This window comes from Spermophilus citellus (assembly GCF_964194105.1).
Source record: "Spermophilus citellus genome assembly, chromosome: 17".
Classification (NCBI taxonomy): domain Eukaryota; kingdom Metazoa; phylum Chordata; class Mammalia; order Rodentia; family Sciuridae; genus Spermophilus; species Spermophilus citellus.
The window spans coordinates 29,908,189-29,930,905 of record NC_138199.1 but is presented as its reverse complement, the minus strand read 5'-3'; the positions used below and the strand labels follow the sequence as shown (position 1 = coordinate 29,930,905).

General features: G+C 34.2%; 1 protein-coding gene across 2 annotated transcripts in view; it reads left to right on the top strand.

The window, feature by feature from the left end:
* CPD (carboxypeptidase D) overlaps positions 1–22,717 on the top strand; it is a 70,575-nt gene that overhangs the window by 45,801 nt on the left and 2,057 nt on the right. Inside the window, exons 8-20 of one of the 2 annotated variants that reach the window (XM_081270986.1) lie at positions 933–1,042; positions 5,998–6,100; positions 6,755–6,897; positions 8,409–8,578; positions 10,651–10,974; positions 12,720–12,915; positions 15,723–15,858; positions 17,406–17,537; positions 18,343–18,438; positions 18,544–18,608; positions 20,593–20,724; positions 21,550–21,735; positions 22,029–22,128. In XM_081270986.1, the coding sequence (XP_081127112.1) occupies positions 933–1,042; positions 5,998–6,100; positions 6,755–6,897; positions 8,409–8,578; positions 10,651–10,974; positions 12,720–12,915; positions 15,723–15,858; positions 17,406–17,537; positions 18,343–18,438; positions 18,544–18,608; positions 20,593–20,724; positions 21,550–21,735; positions 22,029–22,128 (1,893 nt within the window). Of the gene's footprint in view, positions 1–932; positions 1,043–5,997; positions 6,101–6,754; positions 6,898–8,408; positions 8,579–10,650; positions 10,975–12,719; positions 12,916–15,722; positions 15,859–17,405; positions 17,538–18,342; positions 18,609–20,592; positions 20,725–21,549; positions 21,736–22,028; positions 22,129–22,717 lie in introns of both variants that reach the window. The other variant, XM_081270985.1, reaches the window with a different exon arrangement.

Sequence of the window (22,717 nt, the reverse complement as noted above, 5' to 3'; positions counted from 1 at the left end):
GTGTAGCTCAGAGGTTTTGCCTAAGAAACACCCTAACCACTTTATGCCTTGTGGGATGCTTGAAGGGAGTTGATATCCTTTACATGTTCTGAAGTATCACTTCTTTATCTTAGGTCAGAAGAAGTCATATGATGTAACTCCAATTGAGTAATTTCTAGTAGCACAATAGGAGAAATTTTTAGTTGTTGGGGGGAGAAGCGCTGGCTCTACTTTCCATAAGATTCATAAGTCATTTAACTTCTCTAGTTTAGACTCCATATCTCCAAAATGAGGGGGATGGATTAGTTGGATCTCAAAGGTCTCTTATTTTAAAACTCTATTAAAATGTCTAAATTTTACTAAAAAATTATCAAAATTTGCTCTATTTTTCTGGTCTTAAATATTATAAAAATAAAATTGTATACGTCTAGTTTCAGCTTTGACAGGTAAATTACAAGAGTAAATTCAGATAAATTCCCAAGACCTTTCTAGTGAAGGCACCGTTTAGGTATCATGCATAGCTATTTACCTTCTCACTTGCCTACTTTGATTTTTATTTAGGAAATTGCTGTATTTTTCCTTTTTCCAGGTTCCTAGGGATTGAATCTAGGCTTTGCACATTGCTAGGCAAGTGCTACCACTGAACCATACCCCTACTTTTTTAAAAAATATTTTTTAGTTGTCAATGGACCTTTATTTTATTTATTATGTGATTTATTATGTGGTGCTGAGAATCAAACCCAGGGCCTTACACATGCTAGGCAAGTGCTTTACCACTGAGCTACAAACCCAACCCCCATACCTCTACTCTTTATTTTTCATTTATATTAATATTAGTCATGGTGAAATTTTATTGATTTCCTGTCTCTGACAGTATTGTGAAAAACTTAACTTTATCTTAATGATCCATCTTGAAACCTGTAACATAATGTATTTCCTCTTTTCCCTTATAGGTTCTTTGGTGGTAAACTACCCTTTTGATGATGATGAACAAGGGCTTGCCATTTATAGTAAATCACCAGATGATGCTGTGTTTCAACAAATAGCACTTTCTTATTCCAAGGTAGGTTTGTGTTTGAGCATCAAATGCTATAGAATTAATTCATTTAAAAAATGCTTTAAAATAGGTTCTGTAAGTCAAGTGCTTTCTTTTTTAAGCCTTCCATGACTCCTTTCAGTCAGCCTTTGGCCTTTTTATTCTGTTTCCCATCTCACTTTTGGACATGCTATATGCATTTCTCCATTAGCCTTTAACAGGTAATGTCTTTTTAGTTATGGTTTTTAGAATAGTACCTGGAATATATACATGCTAGTTTATTTCATTTGACAGACATTTAAGTTGTAAGTCCAGTAAATGAGGCTAAAGTGGAGGATTGATGAACTACAGGTCTAGAGCCAAATGTAGCCCACCATTTGTTTTTGTAAGTTTTATTGGCATACAGATATATAGTATATACATACTTTTATAGATTGTGTAGCTGCTTTTTCCTTTAACATCTGAAAATAAGTCAGTGTAATTCACCATGTTAACAAACTCAAGAAGTAAAACCTTGCAGCCATCTTAGTAGATTTCAGAGGACAAATTGAGTAGTTGCAACAGAGACTTTTGGATCTGTAAAGCCTAAAATTTTACTGTCTTGCCCTTTACAGAAAAAAAAAATTGCTAATGACTGGTTTAATATATTTTAAATCCTATAGTAGTATATAGCACAGGAAAGCAGGCAGAAGTTTCAGTGTCTTCTAAATTTCCTATAATTAACATAGATTTGTTTACCAACCAGAAATGTTAAAATTTGTGTGTGTGTGTGTGTGTGTGTGTGTGTGAAAATTTCATTTAAAAATATTTCTTAGAAAACATGTTCAAAGTTGGGGCTTGGGTAGGCATATTAATTTTAGTTTTGGATCTACTGATTTAGTCTGTGATTTATTAATTATATATAATGAAGATTATTACTGCAGCTCTTTTAAAATCACAGCCTTTTATCATTCCTCCTTCTTCATCCTCTCTGAGTGAACATTATGAGATTATTCAGAGTTGCTAATAGAAGAGCACAGCTGTGGATTTCACCTTAAGGATTTATTTCCTTCTGTTTGGGCATACCATTTTTTTGGAAGGACACAAGTAGAGTAATAGCAGAAGAATGGATATTGTTTCAATCATTGAAATCCAAATTAAGTGATCAGATTCTGCACATATTCCCATCACATTCTGTGTTAATTTTCATGATTTTGCTTTTCAACTCCATTGAGCTTTATGGTTCCTTAGCTTTTCTTTCTTAAGACAATTGAACTTTTTGATTTCCCTTTCTACCCAGCCTGGGCCCATGGATGTATCTTCAGTAATGGTGGATCTTGTACACCTCTTTGATATATCTGCCTTCCCAATATCCAATCCTCAGTAGTTGCCACCAGCTCTCTTCTCCATCCCGATAAGTGTAACCCAGAATAGTCATAGAGTCATGGCAATTTGCTACACTCCATATATATGCTCTCTAACCCTAGCTGAGCCTTCAATCCTAGTTGGAAGCATTTCATATTTGGCTCTTCTGACCCTATGGTGGTTCTAAGCCTTCATCCTCTACTGTTCTAGTTCCACTCCTCTTACTCTCGGGAGATCACTTTGCATTGAGCTAAAATACAACTCTGAGTAACTTGGTATGAGTTCATGTAGATTCTGCCTTTTCCATTACTATTTGTGTGTGTCCTACTCTTATTCTCGTTCATTTCTTGATCGTACTGCATCCTGCCTTCTCTGAAATCTTAAGCCTTCATATCTTCTATTAATGGGATAGGTGATCATTAAAGTCCCCAGTCTTTACTCACGGCCTTTTTTCCCCCCTTGGCTAATAAGCAGCTTACCTAAAAATAATATTTTCCATTAGCCTTAATAAACACCATAAAGATACCTTTCCATAATTTTTTATCCTTGTGCTGCCAAATTTCTCAAAAATAAATAATTTGGGGAGACTTCTAAGTGGCCAAAGACAGTAATGGATATGTAGCAGTCAATCTCCCAGAATTTTTCCCAAAATAATATAAAATGACTTTACAGCTACCAAAATTCTGTCCTTGGTATTACAAAAGATCCTGAAACTGCAAAATAACTGTGAATTTAAAAAAAAAATCAGGAAATCCCTACATGATCTGCCATGTGCTGGTTTCACCTTTATCCTGGCATGCAGCTTTGTGGTAAGGAAAAGCTGACTGTGAAAATCTATGGAGAAGACAGAGAGGGGGGCTAATGAGGGTGGGCTTAAAGGTGATTTGGAATGACTGCACATTACATATGTTCTAGAGCCAAAAATATTAAAAAAGGAGCTGAGCAGATAAGAGCACTGAAGTACTAGAAAGAGATTTCAAAATGCACACAACTTAAAGGAACTGGTGTGATTTAAAGGGATAAGCAGTTTAAAAGGACGAGTACATTTAAAGGGAAATCTTCCAAACTCATAGCTCCTGTTAGAGGAAGAAAACAAAAAAAAGAAAAAAGAAAGAAAGAAATAATAAGATGCCCTTTGGCAATTAGATGGTGAAGAGGAAAAGAAGATGAAAAAAGGGGTAAATGTAGGGTTTTACAAGTCAGAAAAAGACCTGTAAAGTTCAAGGCCTTATAATTTCACCCTTAACACCCAAACAAAAAAAATCACACTGAAGTACCTTTACTAATTATGAAAGAAAAGGGCATCATTAAACTAGGAATCATGTAAAATAGCCCAATATCATAAAAATGAACAAGAGGAAGATAAAGTTCATGAAAACTATTGCAAAAAGTCAGGAAATAAAATTTTACACATATAAACAAGGAAACCCTCTTATTACCAAAAAGCAATCAAGAAGCAGAAGAAAATTATAAATTGGCACTCCAAATAGATTAATTATACCCAAACATGTATTGAGAATATGAAACAAAATCTTTACTACAAATAGTCAAAAAATGAAAACAAAGGAAGAAGGGGACAGACAGAATAAAAGAAAGTTGATGGTGTCCAAATTATCTATTTTTTTTGACATTTGTGCTTTTGGTGTAATATCTAGGAAATAAAGGTTATTCCTATTTTTTCCTAAGTATTTATAGTTTATACATTCAGGTTTATGATCCATCTTGAGCTAATTTTGGGATACAATGTGAGGAAAAGGTCTAGATTCATTCTTTTGCATGTGGATTTTCAGTTTTCTCAGTACTGTCTTTTTGAAAAGATTATACTTTGCCCCTTGGTTTGTAGAATAAGCCTCCTAGAACCATTAATATATCATGTCATCCATCAAAATGTCACTTTGAAGAAAGTCAAAGTGTTATTCGTTACTGTCTTAGAACTGTGGTGTCCAGAGTTAGCTTTATACTAGATGATCCATTAAGATGCAAGAAGAATGTTAGATATTCTATTTATATTTTTAAATATATTCTTTAAATTTAAAATTTTATCCACATTTATAATATACATATTATAGAAAGTATATGACTGGCATTAAATAAACACTCAATAAGTAGTATTTATTATGATTATCTCAGTGATTATTAATTTATCCTCATTTCCACATTTCTGAAGCCCCTATCATCTATTGAAATGTACCTGTGCTGTGTCCTATTCTATTAGGTGTATAAAATTATATTTCCTCAATTCTAAGATGCCATCAATTGTAGTACAGATCATTGATTCAATAAAAGTTTTAAAACATAATATGCATATTAGTCCAATGGTACACTAATATGTGTGTGTGTGTGTGTGTGTGTGTATAATATAATTAGATGGATGGATAGATAGCTATTGACGGAAATGTAGATAAAGATAGAGGCACAGAAGATCATTGTACAAGCCTTTCCTGGAAAACCAGAAAACAAAAGAGCATATGTACAAGCTGGGCACAGTAGCACATGCCTGTAAAACCAGCAGCTCTGGAGACTGAGTTAGGAGGATTGCAGATTCAAGACCAGCCTCAGCAATTTAGTGAGATCCTGTCTCAAAATAAAAAATAAAAAGGACTGGGGATGTAGCTCAGTGGCAAAGCATCCTTAGACTCAATCCCCTCCCTGCCAAAAAAAAAGCAAAGCAAAAGCAAGTATGTGTACAATTATTACCGAGTGTTATGAGATCACCAGTCTTTAATTGGTATATTAAATTTCTGGAAGGGGACTATTCATATATTTTAAATTTAAAAGGTTAATTCTCAAGGTGGTGGGGAAATGGGAAATTATTATTCTTTTCTTCACACTTTTCTTTTTTCTATTTCCAATAGAAAGAAGTGAATTTTTGATCATCTCTCAAATCTTAATTTCTTCCAGGAAACTTCCCTTGCCACTTTAGTAAGAAGTAATATTTCTGTCCTCTGGATTCCAGTAGCATTTATTTGTGTCTCCATGGCAGTTTTTCTTCCCCTTCATTGAATAAGCAATTGTACATGTACTGGATGCCAGACATTGGGCTAGATGCTGAGAACACAAAGACACAAACTGTTTCAAAGAGTACTGACTTAAGGGAAGAAAATATATAACCTGTTGTAATAGGATAATTGTACATTGTGCAGGCAAAGCACAGATGACCCATCTTAGTTCCCCTATATGTCAGGGAAAGCTGCTTATTCCACTTTGTATGTGTGTTGTCTTTTCTTTCAAGTTCCTTGAAGATATGAGATGAATATATGAATATGAGCCAGTTTTTTAAAAAAATTTAGTTAATAGATGGACACAATACCTTTATTTTGTTTATTTATTTTTATTTGGTTCTGAGCATCAAACCCAGTGCCTCACATGTGCAAGGCAAGTACTCTGCCACTGAGCCACAACCCCAGCCCTGATAATTTTGATTTTGAAAAATAAATTCACATAGTCAAACTCTGGCATAGAAAATTATACATTAAAAAGTCTCAGTGCTTCCTATGGCCCCATCTCCTCACCTCCTACCCCCTTACATAACCTATTGTAGTCACTTTTATTATTTTCCTATATCTTTCCTATTTTTTTTTTTTTTTGATGGGGACACTAACAAATACAAATAAAGATTCTTTTTTCTCTCCCCCCAGGAAAATTCCCAGATGTTTCAAGGCAGACCTTGCAAGAATATATACCCTAATGAATATTTTCCTCATGGAATAACAAATGGAGCTAACTGGTATAATGTCCCAGGTAAAGATTATCAAGGCCTTAAAACTTGGACTTTCTACTTTTCTAATCTTTTTTAATTTTGAGAGAAAATCACTCTTTTAAAAAATATTGTTTAGCTAGGTTGCAATGGTATATGTCTGTTATTCCAGTAACTTGGGAGGCTAAGGCAGGAGAATCACAAATTTGAGGTCAGCCTGGGCAACTTAACAAGACCCTGTCTTAAAATAAAAAATCAAAAGGACTGAGAATATAGCTCAGTGGTAGCTCACCCATAGGTTCAATTCCTAGGACCCTCCCACAATTGTTTAAATAGTTTAAAACATTCAAATAACCTTTTCAGCTATTTTGAATTTGGTGCTTTTTGACTTTTGAGCAAAAGTAATGCACTTTAACTTAATAATAAGTGTTGTACTTGACTTCTGGCTATTGTAAAGGACCTTACATTTACCAGTAGGAAGAATATAAGCTACACTTGAATTCTTCTTAAACATAGATTCCAGATGTTTTGCCTGGACCACAAGCGTCAAAGAGCCCTCCTATGAATGCCATTATTGTTTTTCAGCCAGTGCAGATCCAAAATGAATTTGGCTTTTTTACTAGGTACTCATCCTGCCTTTTAAGAACTGAACTATTTAGACCTTCAGAGTAACTTATTTTAATTTTTTTGTCCTTTAGGTGGTATGCAGGACTGGAACTATTTACATACAAATTGCTTTGAAGTAACTATTGAACTAGGTTGTGTGAAATACCCATTTGAGAAAGATCTGCCAAGGTTTTGGGAACAGAATCGAAGATCTCTAATCCAGTTTATGAAGCAGGTGACTATTCAGGAGTGAAGTATAGTTTCTTTCAAGAGCAAGAAGATTTTCGTGTGGACACATGGTTTTCATGTAGTGATTTTAGAATATACCCTTTTAAATTTCAACTTGTTTTAGTGTATTTACCCAATCTTTGTATTCCAATTTATTTAGTACATTTATGTAGAAAATTCATGGATGCAAATAAGTTTATTTGTTTATAGGGAAAAACATTTAAAGGAAGTAATTAAATAATTGAGGTGCAATGGTATATGCCTATAATCCTAGCAACTGGAGAAGCTGAGGCAGGAGGATAGCAAATTTGAGGCCAGCTTAAGCAATTTATCAAGGTCCTAAGCAACTTAGTGAGATCCTGTCTCAAAACAAAAAATAAAAAGGATTGGGGATGTAGCTTAATGGTAAAGTGTCTCTGGGTTCAATATACAGCTCCAAAAAAAAAAAAAAAAAAAAAAAAAGAAAGAAAGAAAGAAATTAAGGTAGTGACATTTTGTTCTTAATGGCTAATGGTCACTTTACCCTGACCTTATCAAAGGCCAACATAAAGTGTTTGTCAAGTGATATATGGGTTATAGGGTAAGTATTTTTATTCTTTTTCTTATTGCCAGTGATTTACTGTGAAATGATTAATTTCCTTTTATTTGGATATGCATGGTAACTTATAGGTAAAAGACTATAAGAAATATGCCTATGGTAATTAGGGTAATCTAATACATTGTACTAGTACTTTTCTATTTTAATCATTTTCCTAAGTGGCACGGCATAAAGTCTGGGGGTCGGTACTAATATTTAAAAACATTTTATTCTGAAAAAATGTAAACATTCAGAAAAGTTATAAGACTAGTATAATAAACACTCATTCCTACACCTAAATTTAACAATTTTTAATATTTTTCTGTGTTTGCTTTTTATATATGAAACTCATTTCCACCCAGTTTTGGTTAAACTGTTTCAGTATAAATTGGAAGTGCTCAGGTTTTTTACCCCAAAATATTTCAGCCTCTATCTCTGGTATATCATCTCCAAATGCCATAACCCATTACCAAAAATTAATAGTAATTCTTTGATATTACCTAACACCTAGTCCATATTCAAATTTCCACACTCATCCCCAAAATGAATTTTATAGCTATATTTTTATATTGCATTTATTATTTCTTTTTACTTTCTTATAGTCCTTCCATTTTTTAAAAAAATGATGTTTTCTTTTTAAAGAGGCCAAGGCCTATTTTCTTGTAGAATATCCTATATTTTGAAATAGAATATTCCAAAATTTAAACAATGTTATTTATATTTTCATGATATAGGTAAATCTAGCCTAGAAAAAATTAGCCTTTAGAGACTAAAATGTTTTGTTTAGTGGGCATTTACATTTAGCCTTACTCTGAAATCCTAGATTCCTATTTGTTCCATTTGTTTACATTATTACAATCTGTTAATTTGGATATGAGCTCCCAAAGTAATTAGATGATGATCTTTACCATTAAAATCTGGTATTCTTATCCTTTATCCAGGTTCATCAAGGTGTTAAAGGATTTGTCCTTGATGGCACTGATGGCAGGGGCATATTAAATGCCACCATTAGTGTTGCTGAAATTAATCACCCAGTGACTAGTTACAAAAATGGAGATTACTGGCGTCTCTTGGTTCCAGGAACTTATAAGATCACAGCATCTGCCCGAGGGTGAGTGATGAATGCTTCAGAATTGAGGGATTCGGATAAGATAAACCTAGTTTCATTCTGGAGGATTATTTCCACAAAAGTCCTAGAGAGCCTGCTAAGCAACATAAAGTTTAGAGCTGGTTTCACTACCCCCTAGTGGCAAAGTGAGTACAGTAACTGTCAAGTGTAAGAAATCTGTGGAATTATTTACCTTTATCTTTCTCCACTCTGATTTCCTGTTCCCTGCTCAGATGCAGAAGCCATCATAAGGGATTTCCTTCACTATTGGTATCAATTCTGGAAAGTACCTGTTATAAAAAAAGAAAATACCCCTGTTCTGCTGCATACTGTAGTCACACTGTACTTTACAATGATTCTCTTTCAAACAAAGCCTTTTAAAACTCACACTCATTTTTTACTGTTACACATTTGCCTTAAAGCTTCAGTGAAATTTTCTCCTGATTGCAGGTTCTCTAAGTGAGGCCATTTTCAATATTTTATTTTTACAGGTTTTCTTTCACAAAGACTTACTTATTAAACTTTTTTTTCCCTTAAAGCCTGGGTCTCACTTTTTGGCTCAGGTTAGTCTTGAACTCCTGGGCTCAAGGGATCCTCCCACCTCAGCCTCTCAGGTACCTGGGAATATAGATGTGTATGTACCATCACACCTGATGTAGGTTTATTTATTTAAAAAGAAAGTGAATTTATGACTTTTTAATTGAGGGGGGAAAAGAAACTCTAATTTTAATTTTCTTCTACGAATGACTTAGAATTGGAACCACTTGACTGTTTAATCTGAAATCTCTTATCTTTACCCATTATACCACTTTTCAAAATATTTCATGTTTTGATAAGTGTATGAACTACCACAAGACAGTTCCCTCTGAGCTTTTTTCTTTTTTTTAATTCATTCTTTTTAGTTGTATATGACAGTAGAATGTATTTTGACATATTATACAAACATGGAGTGTAATTTCTCATTCTTATGGTTGTACATGATATGAAGTTACACTGGTCGTGTATTCATATATGAACATAGGAAAGTTATGTCCAATTCATTCTTCTGTCTTTCCTATTCCCATCCTCCCTCCTTTCCCTTAATTTTCCTTTGTCTAATCCAATGAACTTATTCTTCTCTCTCCACCCTGCTTATTGAATGTTAACATTCACATATCAGAACATTCAGCCTTTGGCTTTTTGGGATTGTCTTATTTTCACTTAGCATGATGGTATACAGTTCCACCCATTTACCCACAAATGCCATAATTTCATTCTCTTTGTAGCTGAGTAATATTCCATTGTGTAACCAGTATAACTCCACATTGTGTACAACCACAAGAACGGGGAGTTATACTCCGTGTGTATATAATCTATCAAAATACATTCTACTGTCATGTATAATTAAAAAGAACAAATAAAAAATTTAAAAATATATTCCATTGTGTATATATACCACATTTTCTTTATCCATTCATCTGTTAAGGGCACCTAGGTTAGTTCCATAGCTTCTGGCTAACTTATTTCTGAGGAGTTAGTTTAAAGGCCCATTAGAGTAAGGGTAACTTTATGAAGACATCAAGACACTTATTGTTACCTTTTTATTTTTTAAAAGGCTTTCAAATATCTGATGGTCCTTAAATGGAGGAGTTAGAACCTTACACTAATGAGTAATGAGGTCTTTTCTGTTTTTCTTCCTTTTGGCAGTGTTAGATATAACTAAAGCAGTAGGGTATCTGAGAATTAGGGCAACAGTGATGTGTTTGGTGGTGAATGTTCTTAAGCTCTCCGTCTTTTCCACCCACATACCCCGATGGCAGACAAGTGAACTTAGATTCTAAGAGACATGGGTGTCATCCACTGCAAGCACAAACTTTTATTTGAAGTCATATTTTTAATCTTAACTTATTCATATTTGACATGAATGTCTGTTTTTTTTTGTTAATGTTTTAAAAAATCAAATTATCTCCAAGTTAAAAACTTGATTCTTTTGGGAAACAATTTACATTATTCCAAGGATTCATGTGTCCTCCTTTCCCAATACTTGGATACTCCAGCTGAAGAAGCATGGCTCTGATCTGTCTGCTTTATTATAGGTATAACCCAGTTACTCAGAATGTGACTGTCAAGAGCGAAGGTGCTATTGAGGTCAACTTCACACTTGTTCGATCCTCAACAGATGGCAACAAGGAATCAAAGAAAGGAAAGGGGGATAGCACCAGCGCTGAAGATGCGAGTGACCCAACTACTAAAGAGTTTGAAGCTTTAATTAAAGACCTTTCAGCTGAGAATGGTTTGGAAGGCATTATGTTAAGCTCTTCCTCAAATCTGGCTCTTTATCGATACCATTCATACAAAGACTTATCAGAATTTTTGAGAGGACTTGTAATGAACTATCCACTTATTACAAATCTTACCACGTGAGTGTCAACCTTCTTATTACTGCCTTTTCTTTTTTCTTTAAGAGGTTTTATTCAGCATCAGCCACCTTGAACAGGTCTTATAATTTATTTAGACATATTTGGGAGCTAAATGTACAGAGAGCTGGAGTTTACTTATTTTGCAACAGATAGTTGATGGAGATCTTTTAAACAATGAATCTATGAGGGACATTGGAGGAGAATTATTTGTTAGATTAGCAATGTATCACCCTGAGGCCTGAGAAAATGTAAATTTACTTTTCCTAATGAATGCTTAATTTTAACTGATTTCAAACCCTTTCTGCTTTTCAGCTGCCATTCACATACTAACTATTTGGTTTGTTTTATTTCACTAGTGACAAGGGAAGGAATTTGGAACTATGAGCACACCTGTTAGGACCATGTGTAACCTTTTTCTCAAATCAGAAAATGAAGTGATTACTATCATTTCCTGTACGCTTGTCTTTATTTACAATCAGTTACCTGAAACTTTAGATACATATTTGATTGAAGCTTCTTGGAAAAATATGTAGTACTAGTTTACGTAAAACTGATAACTTTGAGAGCTTTTTTCCTTCTTTTTATGGCACTTCTCTGCATTACCTGTTTTATTATAGTAGGTCCTCTTCTGGTCTTGTTACAGTTAACTCCAAAAATGTTTCCATGATTAGTTGATTCTTATGGTTTGTCTGCTGTGGGTGCGGCCTTCATGTTTTGCTTTGAGCTTATAGTTCTCTTTTGCATACCTAATTAACATTATCTAGCCTTTTTTTTTCTATCTCTCTTCATTGGTCCTTTTAATTTTACCAGAAAAGCTTCTGAAATTCTGATTTATACTGTTTGTAGATATAAAGTGTGATGTTTACTTTGGCAATACCAATTACCTCCCTTCCTTGACTAATTCTTGAATATTTCTGCCTTGTTCAGGTTTTAAAATCATCCATCTTAGTGCCATAGAGAAGGTATAGGCTTTCTTATTTTAAAATAATCCCCAAATTTGGCATTATTTTGCTATCTATTTAGCTTACATTTTTTTTTTAAACTTTTATTTCAAGATGTGCTTTTCCATTAAGTATTTCCCCCAAATGGGGCATACCTGATGGTGGTAGGGGACAGGAGTTTTAGGTGGAACACCAGTCGACAGGCAGTATCATTGATTGACATCATGAGAAGGCAATAATCTTTTATTCTAATATCCTTTCTTGTCTAACTCTAGCAAATCTCCTCTTATATAAAAGAAAGAAGGCCTTAAGCTCACAGCTCTTGAGCAAGCAGAACATTTCATCATTGTTTTGTTTTTATTGAATTATTTTTATTTCAAAACTGATGTTGTATTTACAGTAGAGTATAAATTGTCTTATTTACATATATATGAATGTAAAAGGGAGGTTCTCTACATATATTTCAATATTTCCATAATGAAAATTTCAGTGAATTAACTTAAAAGACATAGATCATAGAAGATGGGACAAATGTTGTGAAGATGGTAGAAAAAGGACCAAATTTGGAGGAATGCTGAGTGAAATCAAATTCCTTCTTAAATCTGATACTATTTTGCTTGTATTTGACTTTCTTTGGTCAAGGAAAACCAATTTTCCTAAGGTTTTCTGACATAATGACTTCTGCTGTAAAGACTTTTTTAAAGCCTTTTCATGTTTTATTTTCATTTTTATTTTAAAAATACATAAATCAGTATTAACATTATAATGCTTGCTAACTTGCTTTTTGTTTCTGGCCTTTGAAAGTTTGGGACAGAGTACTGAATATCGTCACATCTGGTCTCTTGAAATCTCCAATAAACCCAATGTATCTGAACCTGAAGAACCAAAGATTCGTTTTGTTGCTGGTATTCATGGAAATGCTCCAGTTGGAACTGAACTGCTTTTGGCTCTGGCAGAATTTCTGTGTCTGAACTACAAAAAGAACCCAGCTGTTACTCAAGTAAGAGATAGTCTATTTTAACATGCTTTCAAAGGAAAAAACTACCTGGATGCAGTGGTGCATGCCTGTAATCCTAACAATTTGGGAGACTGAAGCAGGAGGATTGTAAGTTTGAGGCCAGCCTCAGCAATTTAGTAAGACCCTGTCTCATATTAAAAAAAAAAATAAAGAATATAAAAGTCTGATGATGTAGCTCAGTTGTAAAATACCCCTGGGTTCAATTCCTAGTCCCAGTGTGTGGGGGGGAAGAGTTCAGGGACATGGATGTCAGGATGCCATTTAAAATTTTTATGTTTCTTAAATTAGATTTTACACTGAGTACATTGTGTTACTCTTTTAAAAATGAATGATCTTTGTATATGCTCATTATTAATAGTATCTTTCCATTCTTTTTGTGGTGCTGGGAATTGAACTTGAGGCCTCACACATGCTGGGCAAGCACTCTAGCACTTAGCTACATCCTTAACCCTCTATTATATATCTTTGTATATATTAAGAGGCAGAGAGGAAAAAATTCTAAATGTTGGCATTCAGTTCTTTACTCCTTTGTTTAAGCCAAAGTACCCTTCTAATTTTTACTTACCATTTTATATGTTCTAACTTGAGGAACTTCCACTTTTAGTTGCTTATAACGAGAACATTATATTGGAAAAAGTAAAAGTCATAGTTTTTCTTTTGATGTAATACATAAAAATTGTTGGACATACTGGCTGCTAAAAGACTTTACAAAAGGTGGTTTGGCGTTGTCTGCTTTAGCCATTAAGGACTACAGAAAAGAATTTTGATTTAGGTGCTTAGTCATGTAAGTATAAGGAGCCTAGTTTGGTATTGTCTCAGGGAAAAGAAGGGAAGGGTGCATTATTCTAGAAGACTCATTAATTGGCATTGACTTTAATGAATTTAGGAAAGGGGAAAAGAAGTAGTATTTGTTGAATATATACTGTGTTCAAGGTACTATATATTAGATACTTTACATATATCATTAATTTAATTCTTAACTCTGTGACAATGATTATCTCCAATTACAAATGTAAACTGATTTGGATATTTGTTAACTTATAGTATATGTTACAGTTAGTTGTTGGTAGAATTGGATTTAAACCCAAGCATAGAGTCTATTTTGGTGTCCTTTGTCCTGTAAGTCAATAAATAAATAAATAAATAAATAAATAAATACAAGAGTGTGTCTCACTCTAAAGCCCCATGGTTTTCTTGTAACATACTGCTTTCCCTAAAAAGAAATTTTGCAAAGATTTAATGTCAGGATCAGAAGCTACCTGTATAACTAGATAAGCTGAACTTAAATCAGCCTTGCAAAAATTATTTTACCAAAAAGTCCATTGATGAGTTGCAGATAGTATCTCAAAGATATTTTTCTTTTTCTTTCTTTCTTTTTTTTAATGAGAGCATATCTTAGACAGTGGTTTTCAACCCTGCTCTGTGATAGGAACACCTGGGAGGTTTTAAAAAATATCAATGCTTGGACTCCATCCCCAGAGGCGTCAGTACTTCTTTAAAAACTCCTCACATTCCCAGAACCTTCAACCCCGCCCCCTCAAAAAAAAATCTACTTAGATTTATGTTGTTTTGATCTGTTTGTGGTACTAGGGATTGAATTCTGAGCCTTTTGCATGCTAGACAAGTGCTCTACCACTAAGCAACACCTCCAGCCCATGTTATTCATATATTTAACCATATCCGTAACCTACTGGTCTTATGGTTATAAGAGATGACATATCTTAGGTGAACCACCTAACTGAAATTTCAAAACTCCTAGTTTATGAGAACTTGCCTTACTGATTTAATTGGACTTGAATTGCACTCATAAGTTGAGATCACTTTAGAATGCTTTTGTCTTGAGTTAAGGCTCAAAGTACCCAGAGAGTCCCAGTGGCTCAGGAGGCTGAAGTAGAAAGATCACAAGTTCGGGGCCAGCCTCAGAAACTTAACGACCCTGTCTCAAAATAAAAAATAAAATAAAAAGAGCTGAAAGAACTGGGGATGTAGCTCAGTGTCAAAGTATCTCTGGGTTTAGGGACTGGGGTTGTGGCTCAGTGGTAGAGCACTTGCCTGGCATGTGTGAGGCCCTGGGTTCAATCCTTAGCATCACATATAAATAAAGAAATAAAGTAAAACATCCACTGGGAACTAAAAAATATTTAAAGAAAAACAAAAGTATCCCTGGGTTTAATCCACAGTACCAAAAAAAAAAGAAGAAGAAAATAAAATAAAATATATACATACCTGGTAATCTGCAGTGGTAAAACACAGGTTATACTTTAAAAAAAACAATCTTCCCCAGGGAAGAGATTTATGAACCAATGAATTAGAGTCTCAAATATTTTTAACGTATAATTATTACCAGAGTAAATAAGTCAAAGATCACTTATTCTGATTTATTGTTAGAAATTTTAGGCTTTGGATTGTAAAATAAACATTCTGTGTTCTAATAACTCTGCCATCGTAGCACAAAAAAGTCACATGTAAACAAATGGACATGATTGTATACCAATAAAACTTTACAAAGGATAGAAGGCAACAGACTAGATTTGGGGTGCAAGTATTGTTTTCTGACCCCTGTGATATGTCATCAGGAGATCCCTGGGAACATTTTACATAGTGGTTTTTTGCTTCTTTTAAAATTTATTTGGAGCAAAAGGAATTTTATTTTACTTTACATTTTTTCAATTTAAATTCCTTTTAAATTAACTATATTTAAAATGAACAGTGAGGCTCTCTATTTGAGGCACAGGAAAGTATCTGTTGATTATACATGACGCTAATAAACTTATTAATTTCTGTTTTAGCTGGTTGACAGGACCAGGATTGTGATTGTTCCTTCTCTAAATCCAGATGGGCGAGAGCGAGCGCAAGAAAAAGAATGTACTTCAAAGATAGGACAAACAAATGCCCGTGGAAAAGACTTGGATACAGATTTCACAAGTAAGACTAATTTTTACACCATTAAAGTACTTTGGAGATAATTCTCTTTCTCTTTGCTAGGAGATTGGTTGATGCCATTTTGTTGGTTGGTAATGGAGCACTTTCATATCTAAGTTATGATTGCAAGGTATAAATAAATACAGACACCCAAAAACATTTTGAACTTTTCTCCTTTTTCATATGCAAAAGTAATTCAAGTTTTTAAAAATAGAAATTCAATCGATATCATTGGGGTATTTCATCACTGTTTGTGTTGGATGTGTATTCTGTCCCTCTTCCCTTCCCTAACACACATTGTCATATGTGGATTTTGAGGAAACTGTTTTATTTACTTGAATGGGATTGTCAGCTCTATGTATTTTTACTCTGGTAACTGGTGATTGAACCCAGGAACGCTCTACTGCTGAGCTGCATCCCCAGCTCTTTTTATTTTTTGTGATCCTCCTACCTCAGCTTCCAAGTTGATAGGATTGTAACTTTTTTCATTAAATATATGATTAACATCTTTCTATTTAAGTACTTATAGACCATTTTCACCATTTTTTCCACATTTTTTATTGGTGAATTATAGTTGTACATATTGTTAGGATTTATTGTTACATATTCCTACATGCACACAATATTACAATATAATTTGGCCAATATGACATTTAATTTATGGCATTGTATGCCATTAATATATGGCAATTCTTTAGTTTATTCAGCCATTTTCTACTGGTGGATATTTAATATGTTTCTATTTTTTGCTTTTACAAACAAAAAACACCTATTTTTAAAAATTTTTATTTTATTTCAAAGGTAGGTGATATATTTTCTAAGTTGGTATTGTTTTTATTGTTGTTGTTTGGTACTAGGGATTGGACAGGGGAACTTTACCACTGAACTATATCCTTAGCCCTTCTTATTTTTAATTTTGAGGCAGGGTCTCTCTAAGTTGCTGAGCTTCTCACTTACTTGCAGAGACTGGCCTCAAACTTGCAATCCTCCTGCCTTAGCCTCCCCAGTATCTGGGATTATAGGCACCCACCACCATGCCTGTCCCTAAGTTATTTATTTATTTAATTTATTTTGGTACTAGGGATTGAACTCAGGGGCACTCAACCATTGAGCCACATCCCCAGCCCTTTTTTGTATTTTATTTAGAGAAAGGGTCTCATTGAGTTGCTTAGTGCCTCACTGTTCTGAGGCTGTCTTTGAGCTCCTCCTGCGTCAGTCTCCCTAGCCACTGGGATTACAGGAATGCGCCACTGTGCCTGGCTTCCCTAAGTTACTTTTAAAAGCAGGATATGCACATCTTTTTTCAGTAAGAATTTTCTTAAACTTGCTTAACATAATTAATTATACACATTATCCTTAAGTATATAAAACTCAAAGTAACCTACCTTCTAGAATGTGTATTTCTTACTTGAGATAGTAGTTTATGGAGAAATAAGTATTTACAAACTTCATAAGTCAGCATTTTGATTGTGTTCAAGTAGAGAATAATTTTCTGAGATACACTAAAATTTAGAACTTGGTATTTTATATTTGATCTTTCTTTTTTTCAGATAATGCCTCCCAGCCTGAGACTAAAGCCATTATTGAAAATTTAATTCAAAAACAAGACTTCAGTCTTTCTGTTGCTTTAGATGGTGGTTCTGTGCTAGTCACATACCCATATGACAAGCCAGTACAGACAGGTATGATCAATGTTATTTCACATATATACTTTTTAAGCATAGGTGGAAATTCCAAGTAAAATAATGTTCCTTCTAAATTTTTTTAAATGATGAGTATTTGAGCATATTCTATGATGAAATAGCTAACCCAAAAAGATTGTCTATGTGAGATATATATATATATATATATATACAGTTCAAACAGTTACTTGAAGATGATAGTTCAGATTTATGAAGATATAGCTTTATTGAGTCTAGCCGTCTTGTTCAAGCATCTGTTCAGTTCAATATATGATCATTTATTAGGCAATTATTATATGTGTAGATATTCGGAATAAAAATGCGAAAACAACACAACACCTGCCATAAGAAACTCTTGTATACAAATCAAATATTAACAGTATAGAATTGCCCTCCCTTGCTTTCAACCTTGACTGACAGGTTGCAATTTTGTGGTGAGTTGAACAGTTGCTTGTTTGTGCTGTTTTTAGTACATCTTATAAGGGACATTGTTATTGGAGGCAGTTTGTGCTGTTTTTAGTACAACTTATAAGGGACATTGTTATTGGGCTGCAGTTTGCCATACCAAAACAAATTTGTATTTTAGCCTGTAACATAACTTCACCATTAGTACCTTTGAATGTAAGGATGATGATTATCTTCTATGCCTGATTATCTTGGGCTAAACAAAATCATGTAACTAATTGTAACTCCTTAGTAATCTTCAGCATGGTGCAAGATTTATTAAAAGAAAATGAGTTATATTTGTGATATTGGATTTGGACAAAACTCTTTTAGATTTCTTATGATTTTTTTCTTTTTATAGTGGAGAACAAAGAGACTCTGAAACATTTGGCATCTCTTTATGCAAATAATCATCCATCGATGCATATGGGTCAGCCCAGTTGCCCAAATAAGTCAGGTAGATATTTTCTATACCTTTTGTTACTAATTGTTGTTATGGTTGCTTTGGGGAGGGTCTTGCCTTATGATCTTATTGACCCTACATCTCTCAATGCTTTTATAGATGAAAATATTCCAGGAGGAGTAATGCGTGGAGCAGAATGGCACAGTCACCTGGGCAGCATGAAGGTATGCTTTATAGAACGTAGTTAGAATAAGAATTATAAATATTGGCCACTGAATGAAAGAATAGGCAACTTTTCTGATATAGCAAAGTGAATGTCATCTGTCTCATGGCTTTCTTGACATGCCTAGGCTTAAATTAACCTGACAGTAATCTTTTTTCCCCTCTGGCCATTGTAACAATTTTTAACTGTATGACTTAATGACATTCATTATACTTACATTGTCCAACCATCACCATATCTATTTCCAAAACTTTTTCATTGTCACAAACAGAAATTTTGTATCTGTAAGCAGTAACTTCCTATCCCCCTCTCCCCACAGCCCTGGTAACACTAGTATACTTTATGTCTCTATGAATTTTACTATTCTAAGTATGTCATATAAGTGAACTCATACAATATTTAACCTTTTGTGTCTGCTTCTTTCACTTAGCATGATGTTTTTAGAGTTCATCCATTTTGAATCATGTGTCAATACTTTATTCCTTTTTATGGCCAAATAATGTTCTAATCTATGTATATACTGCATTAATTTATTGATTCATGAGTTGATGGACATTTGGGTTGTTTCTATCTTTTGACTGTTGCAAATAATGCTACAGTGAACACAGGCATGCAAGTGTCTGTTTGATCCCTTGTTTTATACTAGAATGGAAATTGAATCTTACTAAAAATCTATATTTAACTTTCTGAGGAACCACCAAACTTTTCCACAGCACTGAACCATTTTACATTCCCACCAGCAATATTCAACAATTCCAATTTTTTTATATCCTCCCCAGCACTTGTTACTTTAATTATAACTGTCCTAACTGGTGTGAAGTGGTATCTTGTTGTTTTGATTTGCATTCCCTGATGACTAATAATATTGGAGCATCTGTTCACATGCTTGATGGCCATTTGTATATCTTTTGGGGGAAAATATCTATTCAGATCTTTGACCCATTTTATAGTTTATTTGCTTATTTATTTATTTTATTTTGATACTGGGGATTGAACCCAGGGGTGCTTTACCACTGAGCAACATCCCCACCCCATTTTTTATATTTTATTTTGACACAGGGCCTCTCTAAGTTGCTTAGGGATTTGCTGAGTTGCCAAGGCTGACCTTGAGCTTGCAGTTCTCCTGCCTCAGCCTCCTGAGCCTCTGGAATTGCAGACATGTGCCACTGTACCCAGCTCTTTGACTCATTTTAAAACTGTATTGTTTATCTTTTTGTTGTTGACCTATGAGGATTCTTTATATATTTCCATATTAAATCCTTACCAGATATGACTTGCAAATATTTTCTCCCATGTTGTATGTTGTGTTTTTAAATTTCTTGATCATGTCCTTGGATGACAGAGAGGTTTTTTTTTTTCCCCATATTTTTCACTTCACATTTTTTCACTGGTGCATTATAGTTGTACATAATGATGAGATTCGTTGTTACACAGTAGTACATGCACACAATATAACCATATAATTTGGCCAATATCCTCCCCAGCACCCCCCTGACATATACACTTCTCCCACCCCTGTGACCCTTTCCTCTATTCTCTGATCTTCTTTTGCTTTTCATGTGATCACCTCCCCTCTTTCTTTTCCTTTTTTCTCTCTGGCTTCCACATGTGAGAGGAAAACATATGATCTTGATCTCTTGAGTTTGGCTTATTTCAATTAACATGAGGGTCTCAGGTTCCATCCATTTTCCTACAAATGACATAATTTATGTTTTTATGGCTGAGTAAAACTCCATTGTGTATGTATACCACATTTTCTTTCTTTATTTATCTGTTGATGAATACCTAGACTGGTTTCATAGTCTGGCTATTAGGAGCTGACATGTCTTCAACTCATTATTATACTGAGTGTTTTATTTATTTATATTTGCTGTAAAATGCATTACAGATTCTCTGTTTACATCACCCAGGTTTCCTTTTTATTCCATTTATTATCTTTCTTTCTTATCAATTTGCCTGTATTTAATTTTTACTTTATATTCCAGGATTATAGTGTCACCTATGGCCATTGCCCAGAAATCACCGTATACATAAGCTGCTGCTACTTTCCTAGTGCAGCACAACTTCCTTCTCTGTGGGTAGAAAATAAAAAATCTCTTCTTAGCATGTTAGTAGAGGTGAGTCTTTCTTTTTCAACTAAGAAGCATACTCCCAGGAGTATGTTCAACCTTTATCAAAATATTGTTTTGGGGCTGGGGATGTGGCTCAAGCGGTAGCGCGCTTGCCTGGCATGCGTGCGGCCCAGGTTCGATTCTCAGCACCACATACAAACAAAGATGTTGTGTCCTCCAATAACTAAAAAATAAATATTAAAATTCTCTCTCTCTCTCTCTCTCTCTCTCTCTCTCTCTCTCTCTCTCCCCCTCTCTCTTTAAAAAAAAATATTGTTTTTGTCTTTTATAAAAAAATTATATTTTTTATTTTAAATACCACAGTACGTAAAGAGATTATAGATGTCATGCATCCATATATCTGAAATCTCCTATAATTTGACCTTGTTAGATGTTGCACGTTCTTCAATCTGGCTGTCACACAGTTCCTGGAGTCAGGGTACTATGGTGGGAAGGCACTGGAAGATTGGGTCCTAATGCTTTAGGCTTTGACTATTATACCAGAGTTGTCTTTTATTTTATCTCTATCCCTATGACTCTGAGCATTAAATGAGTAACCAATGTGATCAGGGTCAGTGGGGAAGAAGGAAAATATTTCATTTGTTTGTCTTTAGTCATGTCTCATCTTTTGCCTCAGAATATCTGGCATGAAACATAATTTTTAAAAAATTTTGTAGTTGTAGATGGACAGAATGCCTTTATTTTATTTGTTTGTTTGTTTTATGTGGTGCTGAGGATAGAACCCAGTGCCTCGTGCATGCTAAGCGAGCGCCCTGCCACTGAGCCCCAGCCCCAGCCCCAACATAATTATATTTTAATCATTTTTTTTAGGTTCACAAGGGAGTACATGGATTTGTCAAAGATAAGACTGGAAAACCAATTTCTAAAGCAGTCATTGTACTCAATGAAGGAATAAAAGTACACACAAAAGAGGGAGGTTATTTCCATGTACTATTAGCCCCAGGTGTCCATAACATCAATGCCATTGCTGATGGGTACCAGCAACAACATTCACAGGTAAGAAACTCAAATTGAATAGTATTATGTAAATTCTTCTTCTTAATAATACTTCTATTTATTGACACATGAAAGGAATAAATAAATAAAAAGTGTGACCACTTCTTGATTACAGTAACTTTTTATCTTTTGGTAGTCCCTTTGGCAACAAAAGGGAAATTTTTATAGCATTTTGTATACTTCAGATGACAATGAATCATTTCTGTGGTTTGCTTTAAAGGCCTTGAAAATGTGGCAGGGATATAATATGCCTTAAGTAAACATTTTCAGAATGTTGCATTTTCTCTTTCTAGGTCTTTGTACATCATGATGCAGCTAGTTCTGTGGTAATAGTCTTTGACACAGATAACCGGATATTTGGTTTGCCAAGGGAGCTTGTGGTAACTGTATCAGGTAAAGAAATTTTGACTTTTAGTACTTGAAGTTAGAACCAGTCTTGCTATTTCAATTTGAGAGTGGATCACCTCCATAATCACTTGCAGCTTATCATTTTTTTCTAATGTCTCCTTATCTAATCATGACTTTCCTAAATCACTGTTTTCCCATGTTCTCCTGGCTTGCCCCCTCAGGTGTCACCTCCACAGAAAGGTCCTTTTGATTACCCTATATCACATAGTATCCATGTCACTATCTCTTCCCTATGTTTTTTCCATCATAGCACTTAGAACTACTTGCCATCATATTTTTTATGTGTGTGTGTGTGGTGTATACATATCTGTGTATACACATGTGTGTGTACATATGTATACATATATTTGTACATATATATTTATACTCATTTGTCTATATTCCATCTCTCCCACTAAAACATAAGCTATGGGTAGCATGGAGTTCATCTGTATCCTTAGAACAGATAGTAGGTTTTAATGAAAAGTTGTTGAATGAATGATTTGCCCTATATTTGCCTTTGACTTACATTAGTTCTGGTTTTCCAAGATCCAGGAAAGAGGAAATGTTTGGGTTTTTTCTAGGTTTAATTTGC